The 26,238-nt window shown below is 51.1% G+C and overlaps 1 protein-coding gene across 6 annotated transcripts in view; it reads right to left on the reverse strand.

Annotated features, from left to right (window-relative positions):
- The window catches only part of ANK1 (ankyrin 1), a 144,822-nt gene that overhangs the window by 45,740 nt on the left and 72,844 nt on the right, over positions 1–26,238 (reverse strand). For all 6 annotated transcript variants that reach the window (XR_014783747.1, XM_084804070.1, XM_084804069.1 and 3 more), the window contains exons 13-23: positions 25,204–25,302; positions 23,709–23,906; positions 21,491–21,589; positions 21,294–21,392; positions 19,080–19,277; positions 6,226–6,324; positions 4,980–5,078; positions 3,816–3,914; positions 1,754–1,846; positions 1,599–1,671; positions 170–193 (exon numbers count right to left, since the gene is read on the reverse strand). Coding sequence is in view for 5 of the 6 variants with exons in the window: in XM_084804070.1 (XP_084660196.1) it covers positions 170–193; positions 1,599–1,671; positions 1,754–1,846; positions 3,816–3,914; positions 4,980–5,078; positions 6,226–6,324; positions 19,080–19,277; positions 21,294–21,392; positions 21,491–21,589; positions 23,709–23,906; positions 25,204–25,302 (1,180 nt within the window). In the remaining variant the exon portion in view is untranslated. The remainder of the gene's footprint in view (positions 1–169; positions 194–1,598; positions 1,672–1,753; positions 1,847–3,815; positions 3,915–4,979; positions 5,079–6,225; positions 6,325–19,079; positions 19,278–21,293; positions 21,393–21,490; positions 21,590–23,708; positions 23,907–25,203; positions 25,303–26,238) is intronic.

The raw sequence follows: 26,238 nt of genomic DNA on the forward strand, positions 1-26,238 counted from the left end.
CATCCACGCAGCCACAGACACAACGGAGAGGCAGCTGGGCAAGCTGGCGGCCCACCGGGATGCCGAGTGTGGCATGGGATGGAGGCGTGGTAGGTTCCACGTGGGGTGGAATGGGGCAGATGGGTTGGGCGGGTGAGCCAAGCCCACAGCGACAACATACAGTCCATACCCAGGAGAGTTACGTGAGCCGTGCCTGGAAAGCAAGAAAAAAGAAAAGTAGGTTTGAACGACAGGCTCGGGACGGTGGGCGCAACTGCGCAGCTCACATTCCAGGCACCACCGCTGGGGTCAAACCCAGGAGAGGTGACGTTTAGAGACAGACTTCGCCAGGCCATCTCCCTAGGTGGGTTGCTGTTTGGCAGGGATGGGCAAACATGCAGCATTCGAGCTCGTTGAGGTTCTCTGAATTCCTCTTCGAATCTCGCTTTGCTTCGTTCGTGTTCCTGAATGCAGCTGTCTTTTTTATTATTCGATTGGGGAAAACGCATAGTTTCTATAAGGGAAAATTCCCATTTTTAAAAGTGCACACTTTCCCCGATGGAAAAAAAGTGCATTTTTAAAAATACACGTTTTTCCAATCGAAAATGTGCATTTCCCCTATAGGCTAAAGCATGAAAATACGAATTGGGGGGGGGTGCATTTGGCATGTGCGCACTTGTGCAAATGCGGATTTTTGGAATTGTGCACATTCAAAAATGAATGCAAAGTTTGAGAAATTGCAAACGTTTCCTGAGACCTCCGTTCAAGCTTGCGTTCAGAGTTGCGAGTGGGACATGTTCATATGATTTGCAAACAGGAACAATATTCCTGTACATCCCTGTTGTTTCTGGGAGGGACAGGAGATATCTGGGGAACAGACGTCCCAGCCACTGAACACTGAAAATCTTATTCAGCCTCCTCTCTGGCTTCTGCGAATTTCAGCAGGTATTGCCCAAGCGATTTCAAGCACATCTTTGCCTCCCTATGGGCTAAAAACATGCTTTAAATGTGTTTTTGTTTGTTTTTAGAAAGAATAAAATGAGATTCACAGGAGGCTGGATTTTGCACCGAGTGCCACATGCTACATATGCACAGCCCTTTTGATGACCCAGCGTTGTACAAGTTTATGAGCTGCTTTAAGCAGCAACGCAGGCGAAACCCTGCTTCCCTGAAGGGAGGGCAATGCCGAAGGGAGGCATGGCCTTCAATCCACTAAGCCGAATACAAAGAAAAGTGGAGACACAGGCACTAACTTATTGCCAAGTCATTTATGAAGGCTCAAAAAATAAATGTTGCTTGTAGCAGCACTACTGGGGTGGGGTGGGAGGTGGCAGGGGGCGGAATGGAGCAGGGCAGGGAAGAAAAGGGGGCACTTTATCAAACAGGAAAAGAAAGGATTGGGAACGTTCTGTTTCAGTTCAGTTTATCACTTTTACCCCGCTTTTCTACAAAAAGTATCCAATGCGGCTGACAAAAATGGAAAAGAACTGTAAATATTAACTTACAACACAATTCAAGGGCTTTCTGACAGGGTGAGACAGTCCCCCTTTATGTCCTTCCACGGTCCCCCTCCCAATCTAGTACCCAGAGCACGGAAAGCCGACTCCCCCGGAACTGACCTTCATCCTCGGAAACGTCCAGGATCTCATCCACCGTCTCCGGGAAACTCATGCGGTGCTTGTCGCTGAATGACTGCAAGAGGGAACAGGTCAGACGGGAGCAGAGCCTCTGGGCTACGGCAGCATCCCCAGGCAGGCTTGGCCGTGGCACTCACCAGGAAGCTGGTCTCCTCGGTGACAATTTTCAGGACATCAGTTACAGAAATGTAGCCCAGTCGCTTGGCAATGGCTAGAGGGGTGGCACCATTCTGCAGAGAGAGACACAGGTGCTACTGAGCTACCTTCATTCAAGCCGCAGGCCGGGGTTGTGTGCAACTCCAGCTTTGCAATTTTACTTTTAATCTGCATCCAAGCATTCCAAATTTTGCACGGAGAAGCTGAGTTTGGCAGCTGGCATAAATCATGCAAACCTGCATACTTTGCATAATTGATTCCAGTTTAGCCAGGGTCTCCAAGGTGGGGCCCACAGACACCTCTTTTGGCACCCACCAGGCTCCCTGCCCCTCCTGGTTTTTCTTTTATTTTTGGAGATTTAAAAAAAAAATATTCTTCTTGTTTCATGGGGAGGCTGGCATGCTGCAAAGGAAGGGCTGCCTGTCCACACCATCAGGGCCAGCATCAAGGGCGGGCATGGTGGGGCACCTCCTGAGAGGCCACATCCCAGCAGGGGCCCATGGAAAAGAGCTCCCCAGAGCTGCTCCTCTTCACCATTTCAACCTGCTTGTCCACTTTCCTCTCGTTCTGGCCCAGACAATGGTGGTGGTGAGAAGGAGGAGCCATAGATGTTACTGCCTGCTTGCTCCCTGGCTCTCTGCCCGTCAAGCAAGCGAGTGGGGGCAAGGAGGAGGAAGAGGAGGAGAGCACGAGCAGCTGGGGACAGTCGTGGTGAGAAGGCAGGCTCACTGAGGGATGGAGGGGGCCCGTGGAGGGTGTCTTGGCCAAGGGACCTCAAAACCTGGAGCCAGCACCGCTTGAGGCTCAGTGCTGAATGATGGCAATTTGGTGTCAAAACTGGTTGTCTGGCTTGTCTTAATTTCCATCAGTGTATTTTCCAGGAAGCATTTTTGTACGCCCACTCACAGCCAGATTACACTGCTTGAAGTAATACAGGAAGACACTCATAAATATACAGTATTACATCCTGCTTCTGCTCTCAGACAGACAGCAGAAGTACCAGCGGGGGGGATGACGATGACGACACAATAAGAATCTTAAAAACTAACCAACTCTGGTTAGCTCTGGCCCAGACAACAGTGGTGGGGAGGAGGAGGACAAGATGCCACAGCCTACTTGCTCTCTGGCTCGCTGCCTGTCAAGCAAGCAAGTGGTAGCCATGATGAGAGAGAGGATGAGGAGCAATAGCAGCTGGGGACAACAGCAGTGAGAAGGCAGACTTACTGAGAGACGATGGGCCATGAAGAGTATCTTGCCCAAGGGCCCTCAAAAACCTGGAGCCAGCACTGAGCACCGTCTTTATTTGGGTTCAGAAGAGTGGTTCTGTTTTGGAGCTCAGACCCTATTTCTGACTTGTGCTTAGGTTACTCTTCTTTTAGTCTCACCAGTTTGCCGTCTGAGAAATGAATGTTCTGTGACCAGCTATGCCCACCATGGCAGCCATTTTGTGAGAGCACCCACCACACCCTCTCAAAATTCCAAATGTGCCCACCGACCCAAAGAGGCTGGGGGCTCCATTCAAAGGGAAACAGGAAGGACCTATCCAGGGCACTGAATCCCAGCCTCCAGCGACTAGAAATCTTATCCAGGTCATGAAGAGGGCAGCAAAGCCACGGCTGTATTTGAAACCAGGATGAGGACAGTAACGTCCATTTCCCCCTAGTTCATTGGGCTGGTTGACACGTGCAAGCGCATCACTTAATGACCGCCACATCGAGAGATGGTGTCCACAGACGACTGAGCTGTCACACACCTTAAAGCCGCAGGCAGAACTTCCGTTTCACCTGATGTCTGCTCAAATGCAGTGTTTTTCAGCAGTGTCAGTTCACAAGTTACGCTGCCTGCGTGCACTAATCATCTGCAGGTCAATGAAGTGGATCTGCACGTGTGTGTGTGTGTGTGTGTGTGTGTGTGTGAACCAGGCCTAGCAAGAAATGGTCAACAACCATGAGAGCAATGAGAATTGGGGAGCCCAGCATGTGAGCCAAGCAGGAGATGATGGAGCTGCCTGGATGCCCGGGTGTTTCGGGATTCCACACTCACCGAACTGACTTCGTTGGGTGAGGCCCCATGCTTGAGCAGGAGGGTGACGATGTCGGTGTGGCCTTGCTGAGCCGCTTGGTGTAGAGGGGTGTATCCTAGCTGCGAGGGAAAGAGACACCACCAAGAATAAGTCAGGGAGCATCAGCGTCTCCTCCAGCGTGCAGTGCATGCTTGCCGGAGCTAAGCATTCCGCACATCTTGCCTATTCTGTGGCTGCCCATTCATTTCCAGGCACAATTTAAGCCCTAAACCTTGGGTGGGCAACTTGTGGCTCTCCAGATATTTTGGCCTGCAATTTCCATCAGCTCTAGCCAGCATAGTCAATGGTGAGGGATGATGGGAGTTGTAGGCCAAAACAAGTTGCCCACCCCTTCCGTAAATGGGTTGGGAGCAGGCTATCCGAAGGGCTGCCTACTCATTAAGCTCCCTTAAAATGGGCTTCCAAGGACCTGCTCTAATAGTGAAAGCTATTAGGTCGGACAGTACCAGGGAGAGGGTCTTCCCTATGGTGCCCACCCCATCTGAGGAATACCTTCCCAGGGACATGTGCATGGCTCCCTATTGGTTGGCTTTTAGAAAAGTCAGAAGCCAAACCATCTGGAGGGCACAGGGTTGCCTACCCCTCCGCCCACCACCTGCAATTAAAAGGAGCAGGTAGCTGGTAAAGGGGGGAAAATAATCTCTGCCTGCAATCCTGGAGAGCAACTGCCAGTCAGAACAGCCCTCAGACATCTGTGTGGAATGTGGCAGGAGCATTGTGGGATGTTCTGGGGACCCTTAAAGGGCCCAATATATTTGACCCCCTCATTCAGATTAACTTATCTTCCCACTGGTGTATGTATGTATGTATGTATGTATCCATCCTTCCCATCCCATCCCATCCCATCCCATTTCTATACCACCCGATAGCTGAAGCTCTCTGGGTGATTCACAACAATTCACACACAAAATTACAGCAGCCGCTTTCCCTGCAGTCTCCCATCCAAGTACTCACTAGGCCTGACTCTGCTTAGCTTCCAAGATCAGATGAGATCAGGTGGGTTCAGGGTGGTAAGGCTGTATTTTATTATATCCTGCTTAGCATTCCTGGCAAATCAAGCTGAATAGTTTTTGTTGTTGTTTTTTCAATCAAAACTTATAAGCTATTAGAGGGTCTTTTCATACCTTGGTCTTAGAATTGACGTCCACTTGGTGCTGCAGCAGAAACTTCACCAGCTTGATGTTCCCGTAATGACAAGCCACATGCAATGGTGTATAACCCATCTGTAAGGCAAATACAGAGAGGACAGGGTCTCACGTCACCCTCAGGACTGCTGGTCCTGGATGACCATGCTCATCCATGTATTGCCCTCAGCTCTCCTCTTTAACCCCACCCCCCTCCAGAACTAGCCCAGGGCCTTTAGGGAAGTGTTATGGTGTGTTTGGGGGGGTACTAACTCTCCCTTCTTAAGCATAGGAAACACCACAGGAACCACTGACGGTGTAACACAACACAACAACAAACCATGGGCTCTCTTCCTGGATTGTTCGTGGCTAACAACCCATAGTTAAATCATAGTGCAGGGTTTGCATGCAACAACAAACCACAATTCAACAACAACCCCTGTTCAACCCATACTCCACCCATACACTGGGTTGTTCTTCTGTGCAAACCCAGGCCTGCCTCTGTCCTTGGGAAATTAGCCTGGTTCCTAATTCTGGTGCTAGGCCAACATGTGGGATTTCAAGGAGAGGGCTCCGAGGACATCCTCCTGCCCTCAAAACATGCTCCAAAATTCAAAGAGCCCATAGAGCCAATAATACTATCAGGATGATAGAACAACAGAGCAGGAAGGGACAGAAAACCGCCAAGTCTAGTTGTTGCCTGCTCCTCCCACTCCCTAAATTGCCCTACATAAATAATTTTTGTTGTTCATTTGTTCAGTCGCTTCCGACTCTTCGTGACTTCATGGACCAGCCCACGCCAGAGCTTCCTGTCGGCCGTTGCCACCCCCAGCTCCCCCAAGGTTGAGTCCGTCACCTCCAGAATATCAGCCATCCATCTTGCCCTTGGTCAGCCCCTCATCCTTTTGCCTTCCACTTTCTCTAGCATCAGCATCTTCTCCAGGGTATCCTGTCTTCTCATTATGTGGCCAAAGTACTTCAGTTTTGCCTTTAATATCCTTCCCTCAAGTGAGCAGTCTGGCTTGATTTCCTGGAGTATGGACTGGTTTGATCTTCTTGCAGTCCAAGGCACTCTCAGAATTTTCCTCCAGCACCACAGTTCAACAGTTATTTATTAACATAAATAATATCGCCCAGTAATAATGGTTCCCAGAGCTCACTATGTAGTACAAGTGACACTGAGGGCCTGCCCTTGGGAGACCAGTGCTTGTGAAGGAGGAAGAGAGGGCATTCCAAGAGGACTCACCCGCGTTGTCGCATCCACGCGGACTCCGTGCCTGAGGAGGACGTCTGCCACTTGGACGTGCCCCTCCTGAGCCACCAGGTGGAGGGGGGTGAGGCCGCTCTGGGAAGGAAAACAAGGCCCAAGTAAAACAAAGAGGCTACCAGGGGCGGGGGGCACTGGAAGCTATTGCTGGAGGGCGGGGGCTGCCACCTTTTTAATGAACAGAGGCTCTGTGATGTTAATAGCTGGCCTGGAGAGGCAGAAATTCTGCTGGTGCTTTTTCTTCATCGCTGAATGCTTCCATGCCAGAAGCCTGTTGAACGTCTGCCTTCCAGGCACTCGCTGAAGGCACTGAGCTTCTTGCTCAGATTCCCCTAAACACAGGTCAGTTTCAAAGCGACCAAGCATAGGTCCCAAGCAAATCTGGGTCAGCCCCACTTGCTCTGAGGCCTGCTGAGACAATGTGGGGATTAGCAACAGTATGAACAAGCCACAACCCTCACCCCACCCTAAACAGCCCATGCTCCTTTGGCAAGGTCCCCCCACCTCCTTCAGGGGCCTCGAACTGGATGAGTAACAGCGTGGCCAGATGTCAAGGGGACCAGGGCCCCTGCTATCCAGAAGGACAGGTGCAGCTTGTCACCATGCGGAGAGGAGAAAGTGGCACAAGCCAAAGTGAAAGGCCCTCTTCTGCACAAATATTAAGGGAACCAGAGCCCCGGTCTCATTTGCATCTGGTGTCCCTAAAAGAGGAAGTCTGGCTCTAGCCAGAAGCTGAAAAGGAGGCCCTTCATTTAGGACTAGCGAACGGAGCCAGCTTCACGCGGGTTGGAAAAGCCCGTTGCTTGATACAACGAAGCCTTCAAGCAAGGCACACAGCTGTCAGTGGTGGACACCACTGTGTCTGCCCTATCTGAGTGAAAGCACGGCCGCCGGCTCCCCTAGGCCCTGCAATGGTGCACCCCATAGCCCCTGTGGGAGGGGTTTGTCTACTCCAGTCCCCTGAGGGGAGGCTTCCACACAGCAGGGGGAGGAGGGAAAGCGTGTAACGCTGTCCCTCGGCCTACTCATCTCCCCTGGCTTTGAACTGTATGGACTGCAAATCTATGAGCTGCTTAGGGAAGTCTGCTCCTCATGACTGAAGATGTTACTGCAGGCTTCAACCACACGGACACATTTAAATTCATAAAAATTAATTAAGGAATTTTAAAAACAAAATAACCCTGAGGTGCACACCCCTAGGGTCTGCTTAGTAAGGATGCCAAGTTTCAGGTGCCTAGATTTCACAGTCTTGGTGCTATGCTTCTGACAGAAGGACAGACAGATGCACACACAAGATCCTGTTATTATTATAGACTAGACTGAGGACCGAACTTGGCATGAAGCCACTCATGTACTTAGCGACTGCATGAATGCCTTTTAAAAAGTAAATAGCAGGCCTGCTATTATAGTGGGGGGGGGGGCAGGGAGTTAAGGCCTGAACCCTTTTTCCTCAACCACCACTGCAGTTCAGGTCAGGCCTCCTGTGCCTGCTACCTACATGGGGGGGGGGGGAGAGCTTCCATTGGTGTGAATGGGAGTTTTTCTTCCTATGCAAAGAGACGGCTCAAGAGGGCTTTTTTCAGGGCTGCAGCAGGGGCAAAATGGTAGAGCTCCTCTACCAGGCTTCATGCCAGGTTCTTGATCTGGATCAGGGGCCCCATACATCCTGTTGACTCTTTTAAAAGCCATGCACACATTTAGCAGTGGAGGCTGGTGGCTCCAACGTCAGTGTGGTGGTACATCTGCTCTGGGTTTCAGGCAGAACCAGTCAGAATGCTAAAGGAGCTATCCAATGTGCTGACTGGTTCTGACTGAAACCTGCAGTGGATTCACTACCCCTCTGACATCGGAGCCACCACTGTCCACTGACATTTAGCACTTTCTTTCTTTAAAATATTTCTAGGGTGCCTTTCAGGGCAGAAAGCCTTCTCAAGGTGCCTTACAACAATAAAATAGGCTGATGCCATTTTATAACAACAACACCACACACACCATCAGGCCAGAGTAAACAACTAGAGTTTTAGAGCCTTCCTAAAAAATTTACAGACCCTCAATGGCAAACCATTCCAGAGGTGTGGGGCCACTGCAGAGAAGGCCCTCTCTCGTGTACTTGTCTATCTAACTGCCCTGAAAGATGGGCAAGTGAGAAGTGTTGCTGTTCTTTAAGTGTGGGCAGGCTGATATGGGTGAAGACAGTCCTTCAAGTAATTTAGTCCCATACTGTTTAAGGCTTTAAAGATCAAAACCAGCACTTTAAGTTGGACTCAGAAATGCACTGGTAACCAACACAATGGCATGGTATAGGCAATATATGATCTGACCACCTGGCCCCCACAACACTTGCATGGCTGCATTCTGCACCCGTTGAAGTTTCTGAGCTCTCTCCAAAGGCAGCCCCATCTACAGAGCATTACAGTAGTCTATCCTGGATGTCACCAGGGCATGGATAACTGAGGCAAGGTCTGCCCTCTCCAGATAGGGCCGCAGCTGGCATACCAACCTAAGCTGGTAAAATGCACTCCTGGGCCGTGTTTCCACGACAAGGGAAGGAGAAGCTAATGGAGGAGTACTGGATTTTTTTAGAAAGACTCAGCTTTGCTGCGAGCAGGGATCCACAAGCAAATTCTCCGGACCAGTAAAAATCGCTTCACAGAACATACTTCCTGGTGGGGGTGGGGGTTGGAGTGAACATCATCGGACTGGCAGGGCTGCTCAGCCAATAAGAGAGGCTCCCCCTCCCCCCTTTCTCCTTTCCCCTGAAAGTCCAGATGCACCTGTATTTCAGGAGCGAGTGTCATTGAGCACAATGGGAGTTACTTCCAAGTAGACATACATATGCTTGTGCTGGGAAAAAGGAGGTGGGGAGAGAACAGAAAGACAGAAACCAGCCCCTATTTTAACCCACAGAATCTCATTGTCCACAATGGGAGTTACTTCTGAGAAGAAACGAATGGGTTTGTTGTGGGAAAGAGAGCAGTAAACACAAAGACAGAAACCAGCCCCCATTTGAACCTGCAGGATCTCTATAACGAAGGGTCTAAGTAGTTTCTTCCTAAGGCAATAAACCAAACAAAGGAGAATCGGAGCCTCGAGATTGCACTGTGCCATGTCAATTGAGGGGCTTCTTTGAAATTCTGTGGGCATTCAGAGGGCAAGCCTCATTCAGCACAATGGGAGGAAGCACCCTTGACTGGGGTCACAGTGAAAGGCACAGCCCTGGGCAGGGCTAGCAGACCCAAGCTAAATGCAGGGGCTGGGCATCCAACAACTATACCGGGGAGAACCCGACTTAAGGAAAAAAGTCGGATTTCAAGCAGTCTCAGGAAATCCGTTTTTTCCCCTGATAAGCTCTGGGGCAGCTGCACACGTGGCCTTTTAGGGGAGGGCAACCCCAACTCAGACCACTTGTAAACGATCTAGTTTGACCCTGAGCCTCCAGACCAGTTTCCATGCCAGTCCTGAAAGAAAGAGAAAGAAGAAGCCAAACATAAGCAGAGTGCATCTCTCATACTACCAGGTGACCACTGCCAGATTGGGGGAAAACGTCTTCCAGGATGGTGTCAAGAGTAGGCCTGGTTGGGCACCTGCCAAGGGCCCACATCCCAGCAGGGGCCCACTGACAGGAGCTCCTGGAGTTGCTGCTCCTCTTCACCCCTGCAACCTGCTCATTCACCTGCCTCTCGCTCTGGCCCAGACTACGGTGGTGGTGGTGGTGAGGAGGAGGAGCAGGAGATACCGCGGCCTGCTTGCCCACTGGCTCTCTGCCTGGCCAGCAAGCAGGTGGAAGCCATGATGGAGAAGGAGCAGCGTCAGCAGCTGGTGACAGGTGACAGTGGCAATGAGAAGACAGACTCACTGAGGGAGATTCCTTGCCCATGGGCCCGCCAAAACCTAGAGCTGGCGCCGCTTGAACCCCAGCACCGTCAAGGACCAGGAAAGGGCTATGATGGAAGGAGCTCAGTGGCACCCTTCTGCACCGACAGCCATGACACCCCCACCGCTTCCCAGATGGCGCTCCAGGCTTCACCACCACTGCAGCAGCAGATGGCTGGTGGGATTGCTTTTTGGGAAAACGTGTCCTGAGAATGTATTTTGAGGACTGTTTCAAACCACGCCACATGCTCCAGCTTGCTGCCATTAGTAAGCGCAAAAGAATGTTCCTGGAAGGGGGTGGCAGGAATGGATCAACACCAGCTGTTGCTTCCTCAGTTTAGATCTTTCAAACATGAAAACAGGGACTATGATGGGCCAAAGGAGATGGGATGGAGGCAAGTCTGTGTGTTTCATCCTGGACCATGACGTCGCTGCTGCTGGATCAGACAACGGCCAAAGCATTTTCTGCAGAAAAATCTGAGAAGGGCATGGAGGCAACCTCCCTTTCCTGTTGTACCTCCCCAGCCATCACTGGAGGCTCCAATGTCAGTGAGGCAGTGAATCCACTCGGGGTCTCAATCAGAACCAGTCAGAACTCTAAAGGAGCACTGCACCTTGGGTAGCTCCTTTAGAATTGTGGCTGGTTCTGATTGAAACCCAGAGGGGATTCACCACCCCACTGACATCGGAGACACCAGCCTCCACTGCCTGTACAGCAGTGCAGAGGAAGCTGCTGCACACCAGGTCAGGCTCTTTGTACATCTGGGCCAGCGTTGCCCACTCTGGCTGGCAGCGGTTCTCCTGGGTCTCTTGCAGAAAAACATCTTTCCCATCTTTGGCTACCCGATCTTTCTGCCCAGAGATGGCAGGGATCGAACCCTGGACTGTCAGCACGCAAAGCAGGTGCTCTGCCACGAAGCCGTGGCCCAGCCTTCCCCGACCTGGTGCCTTTCAGATGTGTCTCCCAGTCAGAAATGCTGGGAGTTGTAATCCAACACCTCTGGAGGGCGCCAGGTTGGAGAAGGCTGTTGCGGCCCCTCCCTGTGGCAACCCTGGGGGGAAGTGTTCCTAGGTGCATTCCCAGTTTTAGCAGCAAAAGGGGCATGCTGCTAAGGAGCGCTAAACCCTCACCCCTCTCTTCTTCACAGACCTACTCTCCAAGAGTTTTTCTCCTAGTTGGGTCACTCCTGATACTGGAGGTCATCTGAGGAGAAAGGCATCCTGGAGCGGGGACACACACAGGCACACACACATGGCAGAGTGGTAAGCAGCAGGCAGAGGACATGGATGCCCACTGCTGCAAAACCTGCTCCTTTGCGGGGCTCGATGGGCTCCTGCTGAGCACCTGACTTGGCTGGCATTTGCAGGCCAAGTCGCAGGACTTTTCCCAAATTCCAGAAACTTTTCCTTGGGACACATACACACACACACACATACACACAGAAAAGTGTACAAATTGCAGCCACAGTTTGCACAAATTACGAGTGAAATTTGCGTAAATTCCATACTTGCAGTTATAATTTGCTCAGATTTCTATTCATGCATTTTTTTTTAAATGGGGAAATCTGTGAGCTGGCCTGACTCGATGCAGATCAAGTCAGGTCAGCTTGCAGGAAAATGTGCCGAAATCCAGGGCTTCAAGCTGATGAAACCTCAGCAAGCTTCACACCCCAGACAGATGCCTCTGACAACCCTAGCGGAGGATGGTTTAGCACCTCCTGCCCCCTGTTAAAATCCAAACCCTCCCATGCTGTACTTTCCATGTTAGAGGTATTGAACCTCAAGCCTGCGGGCCAAATCTGGCCTACCTGGTGTCACAGTCGGCCTTCTGGGGTTCCTCAAATGGCCCCACCATCTTTCCCCAGCTCCTCCCCCACAACCACCGATTTTTTTGTTTTCCTGGCCTTTGTGGAGTCATCCCCCCATGCCAGTCTAAAAGGTTAAAATGCCTCTCCCAAGGCTTTCTTACTGGTGGTAAGGGCTTTATGCTAAAACAGGCTGGTATTTTTGGCTCTGCCCATTTAGCTGGCGGCCCCGTCCACCATTAGAATGTAGCCCCTGAGAGCTTCTCTGAATCTCGGAAGCTAAGCAGGGTTAGCCCTGGTTAGTACTTGGATGGAGAACCGCCTGGGAATCAGGCTTCCCGCACTGAGCAGGGGGTTGGACTCAATGGTCTTGTAGGCCCCTTCCAACCCTATGATTCTATGATCCCTCGGGCCGAAAGAAGTTTAACACTCCTGTTCTATGGGATCAGGACAGATTTGTGTTTCACCCCACTGACCTATTACTGTCACATCCAGTTTGGCCCTAAGGAAGCTGGTGTACAGGAGCTCAAGAATGGTTGGTGTAGCATAGTGGCTAAGAGACTGAGCTGCAAATCAGGACATCCGTGGATCAAATCTCACCTCTGCCATGACCGCACTAGGTGGGCTTAGGCAAGCCACTCTCTCTCTCAGCCCCAGTCTCCCCATCTGCAATAGGGGCAATGCTGCAGATACCTTACAAGGTTGTTGTGAGGATGACAATATATGTATGTGAAGTTCTTTGAACCCCTGAAAGCTTGCTTGCTTGCTTTCTATCCTGCCTTTTTTCCTCTTCCAAGGAACCCAAGGCAGCTTACATGGCCCTTCTCCTCTCCATTTTATCCTCACAACAACCCTGTGAAGTAGGCTAGGCTGAGAGTCAGTGACTGGACCAAGGTTACCTAGTGAACTTCATGGCTAAGCTGGAAGTAGAACCCAAATCTCCTGGGTCCCAGTCCAACACTCTAACCACTATAGCACTCTGGCTCATTATACAAATGTTGTTGTTGTTGTTGTTGTTGTTGTTGTTATTTCTATACCACCCCATAGCCAAAGCTCTCTGGGTGGTTTACAAAAGTTAAAACATTAAAATACAATATACAAAGTTTAAAAACCATTTACATAAAAGCATACCGGCAGTATATACAGACAACATATAACTAAAAACAACTTTAAACTAAAAACAATTTTTTAAAATCCAACAATAAAACAACACAGCTTAAAAACAGTATGCAAGAGTCAGCAAAAGGAACAGGAATTCTCAGAAGGGAAGGCCTGCTGGAATAATAGAGCCTTTAATGCCTGTTTAAAGACCTTCAGCGAGGTCAGCAGGTGCATTTCAACGGGGAGGTCATTCCACAACGGAGGGGCAGCAAAGGAAAAGGCCCTCTTGTGCGTGGCTGCCAGTCTCATGTTAGCAGGTAGCCCGCAGAGGACCTTAGGTGGCGGACTGGGACGTAGGGGAGAAGGCGCTCCCAAAGGTACCTTGGACCCTGATCATGTAAGGCTTTAAAGGTAAGAACCAGCACTTTATATTTTGCTCAGAAAAAAATTGGCAGCCAGTGTAAAGATTTTAAAACTGGTGTAATATGGTCTCCATGGGGTGTCCCAGAGACCAACTTGGCTGCCATATTTTGTACCAGCTGAAGTTTCCAAACTAAATATAAAGGCAGCCCCAAGCACAGCACATTGCAGAAATCAAGTCTAGAGGTTACCAGCGCGAGCAGCACTATTACCAGGTCCACATGTTCCAGGAATGGGCATAGCTGGCATATCAGCCAAAGTTGATAACAGGCACTGTTGTTGTCGTTGCTATTATATTGTTGTTGTTGTTGTTATTACAAGGACGATGATGATGATGATGGCAGGCCACAGGTTTGCAAAACAAGCAAACAAAAATGGTTTATGGGTGAAGGGAAGAGCTGCAAAATTATCAGGGAGAGGGGACAGACATAGCAGTATTCAGTGAGCAGGTTTCAGCCACGCCACCCTGGTGATACAAATGCACTGTGGCATGAGTTCTCCTGGATGAGGGCCTACCCGCAGTGGCACAGTGGTTTCCCGTCCACAAAATGCTCACGCTACGATACATTTGTCCTCTCTTTGCTGCTGTCACGTGCGAACGGCCCCACAACTCCTGCATGTTCAGAGTCCCAAGATGTGGAACTGGAGGACAGGTCAGGCGTGCAGACATTCAGGCTGGGCTCTGCAAGCCATGTGATGGTTACAAAGCAACACGGAACGCACTTATGCCACCTAGCGGCCCTTGGCGGAAACAGGAAGCGAACAGCTGATCGGTGCGTTGAGAAAAAAATACTAATGGACCAGTCCTGTGCTGGTGACTACACCACAAGAGAGGCCTGCTGGAGCATACCAAAGCTCCAACGAACCCAGCATCTTGTGTCCAACAGTGGCCAGCAAGATTCTAAGAAGAAGGGCATGGCGGTGATTAGGGAAAGGATGTGCTTCAGAGGTAGAGCAGCTTTGTCCCAGGTTCAATCCTTGGCGTCTCCAGGTAGGGCTGGGAAAAAGACCCCTGTGCTGAAACCCCAGGGAGCCACTGCCAGTCAGTGTAGATGATACTGAGGCAAATAGGCCAATGATCTGACTTGGTATGAGGCGGCTTCCACTGACAACCCCCCCTCTTCTTTTCATCCCAGGCATCTCCTATATGGAGTGTACGCTGCCCCTGAACCTGGAAGCTCAATTTAGGGTGCAATCCTATGCATGTTTAGACAGAAAGAAGTCCTACAACTCCTAGCATTCCCCAGCCAACCAGTATTTATTTCTGTCTAAACATGCATAGGATTGTAGGACGTTTTTTCTAAAATGTTGTAGGATTTTTTTCTGTCTAAACAGGCATAGGATGGTAGGACTTTTTTCTATCTAAAAAGTTGTAGGATGTTTTCTGCCTAAACATGCATAGGACTGTAGGGCATTTTTTCTGTCTACAGAATTGTAAGGCTTTTTTCTGTCTAAACATGCATAGGATGGTAGGCCTTTTTCTGTCTAAAAAGTTGAAGGACTTTTTTCTGTCTAAAAAGAGCCAGGGCCTGCAGGAGAGGCTACCACCACCCCCGGGGAAGAGGCGGGCCTGCTGCTGCTGGGCCTGCTGCCGCCGCCACTACCACCACCACCAGGCCTTCCCTGTAGACTTCTGCCTGGCAGACCGCCAGTCCCTGCAGGGCCAGGCCCCCAGGTACAGAGCCAGCTGTGCTGCTCTACCTGCCCCTCCCTGGAGGGGCTACATAAGCTGGCTGGCTGAGGTGGCCTGGGAGAGCCAGGGCCTGCAGGAGAGGCTGCCACCACCACCACCACCACCACCACCGGGGAAGAGGCGGGCCTGCTGCTGCCGCCGCCGGGCCTGCTGCTGCCGCCGCCGGGCCTGCTGCTGCCGCCGCCGGGCCTGCTGCTGCCACCACCAGGCCTTCCCTGTAGACTTCTACCTGGCAGACTGCCAGTCCCTGCAGGACCAGGCCCCCAGGTACTCAGCCAGCTGTGTTGCTCCACCTGCCCCTCCCTGGAGGGGCTACATAAGCTGGCTGACTGAGGTGACCTGGGAGAGCCAGGGCCTGCCGCCGGGCCTGCCGCCGCCACCACCACCACCACCACCACCACCACCACCACCACCACCACCACCACCACCACCAGGCCTTCCCTGTGGACTCCGGCCTGGCATTATTTTAAAGGGGATTTTTAATTGTTTTTTTGTTTGTTTGTTTGTTTGTTTTTCTGGGGGATTTTGTTGCGTTTTTAGGGGTGGGTAGCCTGCCTTATAGGCGGGAGCGAGGGGGCATGTGTCCACCTGATGGAGGCAGTGGGGGGAGTGTTGGGGGCCAGAACATACCGAGGCTGGGTGGCAGGCGCTGGCAGAGCGCTAGGGGCAGGCCATGCCAGGTAAGGGGAACAAGGGAGAGATGTGTAATATCTGTCCCCTGCTCCGGGCCTGTCCAGAGCCAAAGGATGGCTGGGGGAGGCATGACCCCATCTTCTGGCCTTCGTTTGCTGCTCTGCAATGCCAGGTCTGTTACCCAGAAAACCTCCCTCATCCATGACATGATTCTGGATGAGGGTGCAGACCTGGCATGTATTACGGAGACCTGGCTGGCCAAGGCTGCTGCTCCAACCCTTGCAGCCATGCGTCCAGCCGGATTTTCATATGCACAGCAGCCAAGGGCTGGGGATCAGGGAGGGGGAGTGGCTGTTATCTACCGAGAGTCCTTGGTCTTCACTAGGCTCCCTCTCTGGGAGACCAAGGTTGCTGAGTGCATGTACTGGAGGTTGGGCCCGAAAGGCAGTCTGGGGATTCTGCTCGTGTACCGTCCACCCCGCTGCACCCTGGCCGAGGTGCTGGAGGTGGTCTCTGATGTGCGTGTACAGTCCCCTAACTTATTGGTGTTGGGGGACTTCAACGTACATTCGGAGGCCATCCTCACAGGAGCACCTCGGGACTTCATGGAGACCATGGCCTCCTGGGAGCTGCACCATATTCTAACTGGGCCCACCCATGTAGCCGGTCATGCACTAGACCTTGTCTTTGTTTCTGGAGAAGCTGGGAGTGATCTGGAAGTCGGGGGTATATCCACCACCCCCTTGTCATGGTCAGATCACTATCAGGTGACGTTGGACTTCTAGGTTCCACAACCCCTCCGCAGGGGTGGAGGACCCATTAAAATGGTCCACCCCAGGCATCTTATGGATCCAAATGGATTTCTGAACGTGCTTGAGGATTCTCTGGGGCACGCCAACGGCCACTCGGTCAAGACCCTGGTGGGTGGCTGGAATGCCGCAATCACTGGGGCATTAGATCAGGTGGCTCCGAAATGCCCTCTCCCCCTGAACAGGGCTCGGACTGCACCATGGTTCAATCCGCGGTTACGAGCTCTGAAACAGGAGGTGAGACGGCTAGAGCGCCAGTGGCGGAAGTCTCGCTCCAAAGACGATCAGACACAGGCTAGAGCTGTATCTTCAGCCTATCACGTGGCAGTGAAGGCAGCAAAAAAGGAATATTATGCTGCCTCCATTGCGTCTGCAGAGTGCTGTCCCAGGAGGCTGTTCCAAGTGGTCCGGAGCCTGGTCGGTCCTGTGGCTCCGGAACCATTGGAGCATTCTAAGGCCTCCTCTGAGGCCTTGGCAAGGCACTTTGCAGATAAAATTGATCAGATTAGGTGTGTTACTCTGCACGCTGTGGATACAGTTAGTGAGCAAGAGGCGGTCTGTGGCAAACCGGTTTTGTGGGATCGGTTCCAGCTTCTTCCTCCTGAAGAAGTGGACAAGGTGCTTTCATCTGTACAGCCAACCACCTGCTTACTTGATCCTTGCCCATCGTGGCTCATTATGGGCTGCAGAGAGAGACTGGGTGAGGGGATCAGGGCGGTGGTGAACGCCTCCCTTGAGGAGGGAGTGATGCCATCAGCCCTCAAGGAGGGAGTGATAAGACCACTCTTAAAGAAGCCCTCCTTGGATCCTCAAGTTCTGAACAACTTTCGCCCAGTCTCAAATCTGCCATTTTGGGGCAAGGTGATTGAGCGGGTGGTGGCGGTGCATTTGAAGGCACACTTGGAAGAAACTGATTATCTAGACCCATTTCAGTTGGGCTTCAGGCTTGGGCATGGGACAGAAACGGCCTTGGTCGCCTTGGTATATGATATGAGGAGGGCTCTGGATAGGGGTGAATGCTCCTTCCTTGTTCTCCTCGACCTCTCAGTGGCTTTTGATACCGTTGACCACGGTATCCTCCTGGACCGCCTGGAGGGGTTGGGCATTGGAGACACTGTATTGTGGTGGTTCCGGTCCTTCCTCTCCGGCAGGTACCAGAGGGTAGCACTGGGAGAGGAGGTTTCGGACCCGTGGCCACTCGTGGGGTGCCACAGGGTTCCATCCTCTCCCCGATGCTATTTAACGTCTATGTGAAGCTGCTGGGGGCTATCATCAGGAGGTTTGGGGTGCAGTGTCATCAATATGCGGATGACACGCAGCTCTACCTCTCATTCAAATCTTCACCAAGGTTGGCCGTAGAATCCCTGTCCAGATGTCTGGAGACGGTGAGTGGCTGGATGGGGAGGAATAGGCTGAAGCTGAACCCTGACAAGACTGAGGTACTTTTGGTGGGAGACAAGAGGAGGCTAGGGGATGTTGACCTGGTGTTGAAGGGGGTACGGCTACCCTTGAAAGACCAGGTCCACAGCCTGGGGGTCATTTTGGACTCCCAGCTGTCCACGGAGGCTCAGGTGTCAGCTGTGAGCCGGACAGCGCTGTATCAACTCCATCTGATACGGCGGCTGCGCCCCTTCCTTCCCAACCATCTGCTCCCATCGGTAGTACATGCCCTGGTCTCCTCTCGTTTAGACTACTGTAATGCACTCTACGTGGGGTTACCCTTGAAGTTGGTTCGGAAGCTGCAGCTGGTACAGAACACGGCGGCTCGCCTGATTAAAGGCAGCCGCCGGCGAGATCACATCACTCCAGTGCTGAAGGAGTTGCACTGGTTACCAGTTGTTTTCCGGGCCAAATTCAAGGTGTTGGTTTTGACCTTTAAAACCCTATATGGTTCCGGCCCAGCCTATCTTAAGGAGCGCCTCCAGCAGCTCCAGACAGGCTGCTTAACAAGATCAGCCTCGGGTGGCCTTCTCTGTCCCATCAGCCAGGACAGCTAGACTGGTGGGGACGAGGGAGAGGGCCTTTTCTGTAGTGGCCCCCACTCTGTGGAACTCCCTCCCTAGGGAACTCTATCATGCCCCTTCTTTAAATGAGCTTCCGTCGTGCATTAAAAACGTGGCTGTTCAGGCAGGCATTTGGGGTGGGTTAGGGTATTTTAGAAAATGTTTTTATTGTAGAATTTTATTGTTTTATTGTATGTTGTACATCGCCCAGGGTGGCTGGGTGACCAGCCAGATGGGCGATTAATAAATTAAATAATTAATAAATAAAAAGATTTTCTTAGTTTTTCATGGTTAACAGCTGCTGATAGACTTATTCTCCATGAAGTGGGTGGAATAAAGCTGCTTCTTGGCTTATACTGATTGGGAGAGGTTGGGAAGCTCCTATCTCCTTGCCTTTTCAAGACATGGGGCTTGCTATCCTCGCCTCCCAAAAAGCACGTGGCACACTTTGACCACAATTGTTCTGTGTACAGAAAGGAGGAGGAGATCCGCTCACCTTGTTGCCGAAGTTGCCGTTCGCCTGCTTGGAGAAGAGCAGCGCCACCATCTCTGCGTGGCCCTCCTGAGCTGCCAGGTGCAGCGGGGTCACTCCTTGCGTGGACTCGGCGTTGGCAGAAGCTCCGTACTGCAGCAGGCTGCTGGCCACCTCCATTTGGTTCTGCCTGGCGGCAACGTGCAGGGGGGTGTATCCATTCTGCGGTAGAGAGACCCTCATCAGCACCAGGCAAGTCACACCAATCAGAAGGTCACAGCCACCAAGCGTCAGGTGCGGCGGGGCTTGGACCAGTTCCCCATTCCTTGCCTCAACAGGGCCGCTGGCTTCAGGACGGAACTGCAGACACTTCAAGCCAGAATCCTGCAGGTCCCGGGAGAGCCAATTCTGCACCCCTGCCTACTATATAGCACCGTGTACTCCTCCAGTCTGGGTCACATTGCTAGGACAAGCCACTTGGCTACCACTCTGGGCTCCCAGAGTATGTCTCTACCTGCTTTCCAAAGTTCCTACCTTCTATGCCAGTCCCGCAGTCAGTTCCTAGCTTGTCCAGGCCTATTTGTCTGGCTGGACTTTGTGAGCATCAGAATCATAGAATAGTAGGGTTGGAAGGGGGCTACAAGGCCATCGAGTCCAACCCCCCGCTCAGTGCAGAAATCCAAGTCAGAGCATCCCTGACAGAAGGCTGTCCAGCCTCATCTTGAACGCCTCCAGTGTGGGGGAGCCCACCACCTCCCTAGGTCATTGGTTCCATTGTTGTATTGGTCCAACAGTCAGGACGTTTCTCCTGATGTGCAGCCGGAACCTGGCTTCCTGTCACTTGAGCCCATGATTCCGTGTCCTGCACCCCAGGATGATTGAGAAGAGATCCTGGCCTTCCTCTCTGTGACAACCTTTCAAGGACTTCTTTCAAGTACTTTCAAGTACTTTCGAGAACTGCAGCCCTGGTTCTGGCACTGCATCTGGGCTGCATCCCTTCCCCCCTACCTCCAACAGCCTGCAGCGTTTCCCACTGCAGGGAGGACCCACCTTCCCAGCCCTCAGCTCTGCGCTCCTGACACCAGGGCTGAAAGGACCCTGATGCAGCCACGCCCAACAGCCTTTCAGCCCAGAGCCCTGTCCATCTCAGACCATGACCCGGTCGGAGGACCTCACCCACCGCTTATGGGGGTTCTTGAGTTGAGCGGTGTCCCTATAACAGAGGTGCGTGACATGCGGGCCGCATACGGGCCTCCTTGGGCGTTTCTGCACCTCCTGCCGCTCCCCATTGCTGCTGCTGAATTTGCTGCAGCAGTGGCAGTGGCCACAAAGCTGCAATTTTCCTTTAGAACAAGGTGGAGGGGGAGCATGCACCCTGCCGAGAAGCAGAATCGTGCTCCTGGAAGCACCCCGAAGCGCCTTGTTTTAAAGGGAAATGGCCCCCTTTCTGCCACACCAATGAATTTCAGTGGTAAACGTGGCCCCTGAGCCCACAGAAGTTGCCCACCTCTGCCCTAGAAGATCCTTCCCTGCCTGCACTGAGCAACTGCAGTTCACCAAAGCCCTGTGACTCCCACTGTCAGATCGCTCCATGCTGAAGGGTTGAGTGTCAAGGGCTCCTTGGAGGCTTCTCTCAGTCTAATCCAGTAGCCAAGTCCAGACACAGACAAAGGAATTCCTTTCAAAGCTTTATTCCTCTTTTACAACTTAACAACTATACCGATTGCAACTAGATCTGAGCAGCTCAGTACCTATGCCCTAAGTTGGAACAGTTGGTCCCCGTTTGAAAGGGAATTACTGGCGGACCACTGAACTTAAGGACCAGGGACAGTCCCTCCCCTTTTCCCTTGGATCCTCTGGGCGCAGCCGTTGTTTGCGCGCCAACCTGGCACTACGCCTCCTTTCCACGCCCTCCATCTGGCGCCGCTCTCTGCGTCTGCGTCGCGCATCCACCAAGTCTGCTATCTGTGCTTGGTCACTCCCTGGACTGCTAACTAAACTAGGAATGCTGGTGGGAGGAATCTCCGTCAGCTGTTGGTCCTGGGAAAGAGGCGCACACTCCTCTCCCAGGAACGACTGCTCTTCCTCAGAATCAGAACTACTCTGGGATTCTATGGGCTCAGTGTCCACCCTGACATTGAGGCAGGAGAGGGCACGGCCATTTTTGCATTCTCCCTTCCCTTCCAAATCCCTAAATTGCAGCCAGAAGTGTGCTGGGGGGTGTCAGATGAACCTTACCCAGGCCATGCTGTGTGGGGAGGCTCCCTTGGGCAGCAGCACTTTGACGATGTCCAAGTTGTTGTGGTGTACAGCGATGTGGAGGGGCGTGAGGCCATTCTGCGGAGAGGGAGAGACAAGAGAGGCGAGTCAGCTGGCAGGACCGCTGCACCCCCGGGCCAACGCCACCCACAGCCTCTAGAGGCTGACATACGCACCTTCCCTGCTGCGTTGGGCTGGGCGTTGTGGTCCAGCAGCACCTTGGCCACATCCACCTTCCCGTATTTGGAAGCAACGTGCAGAGGGGTAAATCCTTTCTGGGGAGAAACAGGGAGCATCAGTGGGAGAGCAAGGCTTTCCGTCCAGCAGGATCCGCACAGGTGGGGCGGACAAGGTGCCTCTGGAGGGTGAGGCAACCCAGGCCCCTATCCAGACTTCCCTGTCCACTCCCACCACCACCACCTCCACAGCACCTGACTTCCAGGAGAATGAAAGGGAGAGTGGATACTGAAAGCTGAAACATAATGTAGGAAAAACAGAAACATCTCTCCTAATAATAGGCCGGTCGATGAAGTGGATTAGTGGTAAGTTCAGGACGATCAAAAGTATTCACTACCACAAGACGCTGTCATGGCCACGGACATAGATGGCTTTTAAAAATAGTTTATTTGTGGTATCTGTATACCGCTGAATATAATACAATCAGTGGTTTGCAATATTAAAATGCAATATTAAAAACACAACATTAAAACATAGCATTAAAACACTACCAACTCCAGTAAAAAGAAAGAAAGGAAAGAAAGGAAAGAAGCAGCAAAGTGGAGTGGTGTGATTTACAGCCCAGGGAAAGCCTGAGTGTATAGGTGTATTTTCAGGAGGAGCTTGAAAGATGCCAAATTTTCTGCCTCCTGAACTGCACGGGGGAGGGTTTTCCAGAGGGTGGGTGCCACCACAGAGAAGGCCCGCCATTGGGGTTCCTCATGGCGATATTCCGTCCATTTTGGGATGACCAGCAGGACCTCCTCTGATGATCTTAAAGGTCGCCTGGGTATGTATAAGAGAAGGGAGGCTGCTAGGTAGCCTGGTCCCAGGTTGTTTTGGGCCTTATATGATAATAACATAACCTCATACGTGGGTCAGTAGCTAATAGGCAGCCAGTGCCATTCTTTTTGGCAAATTCATGGAGGAAGAGCAGGTTATCAACTGCTGTTAGCCATGGCAACTAAGCGGATTCTCCAAGGCCAGAGACAGTATATCTTGAAGTATCAGATGCTTAGGACAAACCACAGGGGAAAGCTTTTGTGCTCTGCTGGTGAATTTCACAGAAGCATCTGGCAAGATACTGTTATAGAAAGAACAACGGGTAAGAAGGATGCTTGTCCAGCAAGGCCGTCCTTATATTAATCTGAATGGGATGTTCTGAGAATTTTCAAGTATCAGTTTTGACATTCAGTATGCTTTAAAAAGCCATTTAATGCTTATTGATGAACTTGAAGTCAAGCATATTAAGTAGCAACTTGTCAAATTCAGTATTTTTACAGCAGGGGTGTTGAACCTCAGGCTGGGGTCCCAATCCAGCCCGCTGAGGTTCCCCAGAAGGCCACCCCCACTTCCCCTAGTCCCGCCCACTTTCTCCTACCCACTGATTATTTGGTGGTTTCTCAGCCTTTGTACAGTTTTTTCTCCCATTTTAAAAGGCTGAAATGCTTCTCCTAAGGCTCAGTTGCTGACGGTAAGAACTTTAAGCTAAAACATGCTCATATTTTTGATGATTTAGGTCCCATCACCTTTGCCTTCTCTGAATTTTGCAATGCAGTTCTCCATTCAAAAAATACATAAAAATGCATATATTAGGCAAAATTGTGTACAAAAATGTGTATGTTAGGAGAAACACACGCAAAATTGTGCACACATACAAAATTTTGTACCAACTTTCGTGTGGACTTAAAAAAAATCACAGCACTGTGGAAACAGGACAAAACAAACTTAAGACTGGAAAAATGAGAAACTGAAAGGAAACAAAATGTACAGATGCATCCATCCTTATTGTAGATACACCTAGGGAGTTGACGGCGGTAAAATAAAGGCACTGCTGTCAGTGGGGTATTACGATTATCTCGGATTTCTGATTTTGCAGCTTAGTAGCAAAATCCTACAAAACACTGGGCAGCAAGGGGAGAAATGAATACACACCCACAGGCAACAATGCTGCCTTCAGCTTTCCTTAAAACTACTCTGTGTCTCTTGACAGGTGTTCAATCCCCTGTCCTCCTGGCATGGGACAAGGTACTGTAAGAATGTCATCTCCAGACCGCTCTTTGAAAGAACCAGGAAAGGATCCTCAGCTGCCAAAGGATTCTGCACCTCACAGTTTCAGGCCAGCCCTGGAGAGAATGAGGGCAGGAAAGCTGGGAGGAGCATGACCCCTTTTCCTACCTTGGTCATGGCAGTCTGTGAAGCCCTCTGGTCAAGGAGGGCGCAGGTGCAGTCCAGGTGGCCTTCCCGTGCCGTGATGTGCAGGGGCGTGTGCCCGGCTGTCGTGGACAGGTTGGGGTCCGCGCCGCCTTCTAGGAGGAGCTTCACCATGGTGCAGTGCCCAAGGCGGGCCGCGCAGTGCAGGGGCGTCTGGTCATCCTGCAATGGGGAAGAAGAGACTCTCAGTCTATTGCTCCTTGCCGTGAGCTCTTGCTTGAAGAAGGACCCCGCCTGAATGGCACACAGGTTTATTTTACCACCACAAAGGAGGCTGCGGGGCCCAGTCAAAAGGCACAGGCACTGCAGGGATTGTGTTACAAAATGCAAATCAAGGTACTGTCCCAATGTAACCCACATGCTAAGCCAGCCTGCCCCAACCTGGTGCCCTCCAGATGTTTTGGATGTCAGTGAAAACAATCATGAGAGCCAGTGTGGTGCAGTGGTTAGAGTGCTGGACTGGGACTCGGGAGATCTGGGTTCTAGCCCCCACTCAGCCGTGAAGCTCACTGGGTGACTTTGGACCAATCACTGACTCTCAGCCTAACCTACCTCACAGGCTTGTTGTGAGGATAAAATTGAGAGGAGGAGGCGAACCATGTAAGCTGCCCTGGGTTCCTTGCAAGAGGAAGAACGGTGGAATATAAATCTAACAATAAATTTAAAAACTCCCATCAGCCCTTGCTAGCAAGGCCAATGGTCAGGAATCTTGGGAGATGTAGTCCAAAACATCTGGAGGGCCCCATGTTGGGGAAGGCTGTGCTACACTGTGGCAAGCTGGATTCAGCACTCTGCACACATGATGTGACTCTGCATCGATTGCACCCTTCATGCCTCATGCCCTTTCTGCTTGTCATGAGGAAGGGGAAGGAGCTGTGTGCAGCAGTGAAGCCCCTGTTCCTGGGAATCCTAGTCTGATTTCAACCAGTTATTGCCCAGACATTCCCAGCCCTGGCTGCACAGCCTGAAGTGCTAGAAATTTGCCTTTGAACAAGAAAAATCGAGTTTTCAGAATGCCAAATTTGACATCCCATATCAGTTTCTCTATTTCCATAGAATCGCAGCACATACACAGGCCTGCCTGTGAGCATGCAGGTGTGATACTTGTGTCAATTTCCCGACAGGTTTGGTTTCGATCTCCAGTTGCGGCGCACAAAATAAATGGGGCAAACCGCGTGAATTTACATACATTCCCTTTGCCTATCCCGCAACAATGGAATCACCTCCCACAAAAAAACTCCTGGCCCGCATTTTTGTCTCTGTAAACATGAGGGATAGAACCTTGGCTTTTGGTATTTAATTTAAAAATGAAGATGAGATGACGAGAATGCTGGCTTCCACTTTGGATACTAGATTCTGGAAATGTAGGACACATTCACACTAACAAGCACAGGCCACCTACAGAGACAGAGTCTAGGTTGTAGCTCTTGTTAGATCACAAAGACCAACCAGCACCCACCTTTGCCTTGGCATTGACTTTGGCCTTGTTCTGGAGCAGGTACTTAGCCACCTCTGTGTGCCCAGCCCGTGCTGCCATATGTAGAGGTGTCTCCACCTTCTGTGTAATTTTAAAAAAGGAAAGAAAGAGGTTCCCCCCCCCAAAAAAAAAAAACACATCAGTAGCCGATAAAGATCTTGTTTTGGGATCATCCCACGCGCTTCCATCAGAATCCAGCTGATATGAGGCTCTTGCACCCAGCAGAACAAGCAAAGGCCTGAATGGTGTGTGGGGGTTGTGTGTACATGTTTTCAACACATAAAAGTCTCCTCAACCATAGAAAATTAGCACATAATGATAAAGGCTGGTTGGAACTATCTTACTGTCATGCTACATTTCCACAACACAAGACACAACCTAGAAAACAGGGTTCACTTCCTCCCCACCTCCACTCAGTGCTTCTCTCCAGAAATGATTCATCACTAGAGAGGTGAAGGCCTGGAAAAACCCAAAAGGTTTGAGGGGGAAAAGCACAGTCCCCCCCCAGCCCCCTTGTTTTTTTCCCGAAGGACTTTTTTTTTTTTTTCATTTTTCCAATAGAAAACTTGGACATTTGTGGGAACACTGTTTCAGTGAGACTCCTATGAAATATTTGCTCTTTTGGAATGAGTGACACGCTTTGTTCATTTAATGTCTATACTGCCCAGTAGCCAAAGCTCCCTGGGTGGTTCACAGCATGATAAAACATAACATGAAACCTTTAAAATTTTAAAATTGGAAACAGTTTAGAACAAGTTAAAAACTATTGACAATAAAACTATCAGGATCTGATTAAAAAAATAAAACACCCTATCATATGATGTCAAATGCCTGGCGCCAAAAAGATGATGAAGTTGGTGCCAGGCAGATCTCACTGGGGAGAGCTTTCCACAGTTAGGAGGCTACCACCAAGAAGACCCTGTCCCTTGTTTCTGTTAGTATCTACTCAAATGTAAGTCCCACTGAATTCAACGCTTTACTCTCAAGTAGCCTTACAGCATTAGAGAATGATGATTC

This window comes from Heloderma suspectum, chromosome 6, assembly GCF_057233095.1.
Source record: "Heloderma suspectum isolate Gila_16-S chromosome 6, 16-S_ref, whole genome shotgun sequence".
NCBI classification, from domain to species: domain Eukaryota; kingdom Metazoa; phylum Chordata; class Lepidosauria; order Squamata; family Helodermatidae; genus Heloderma; species Heloderma suspectum.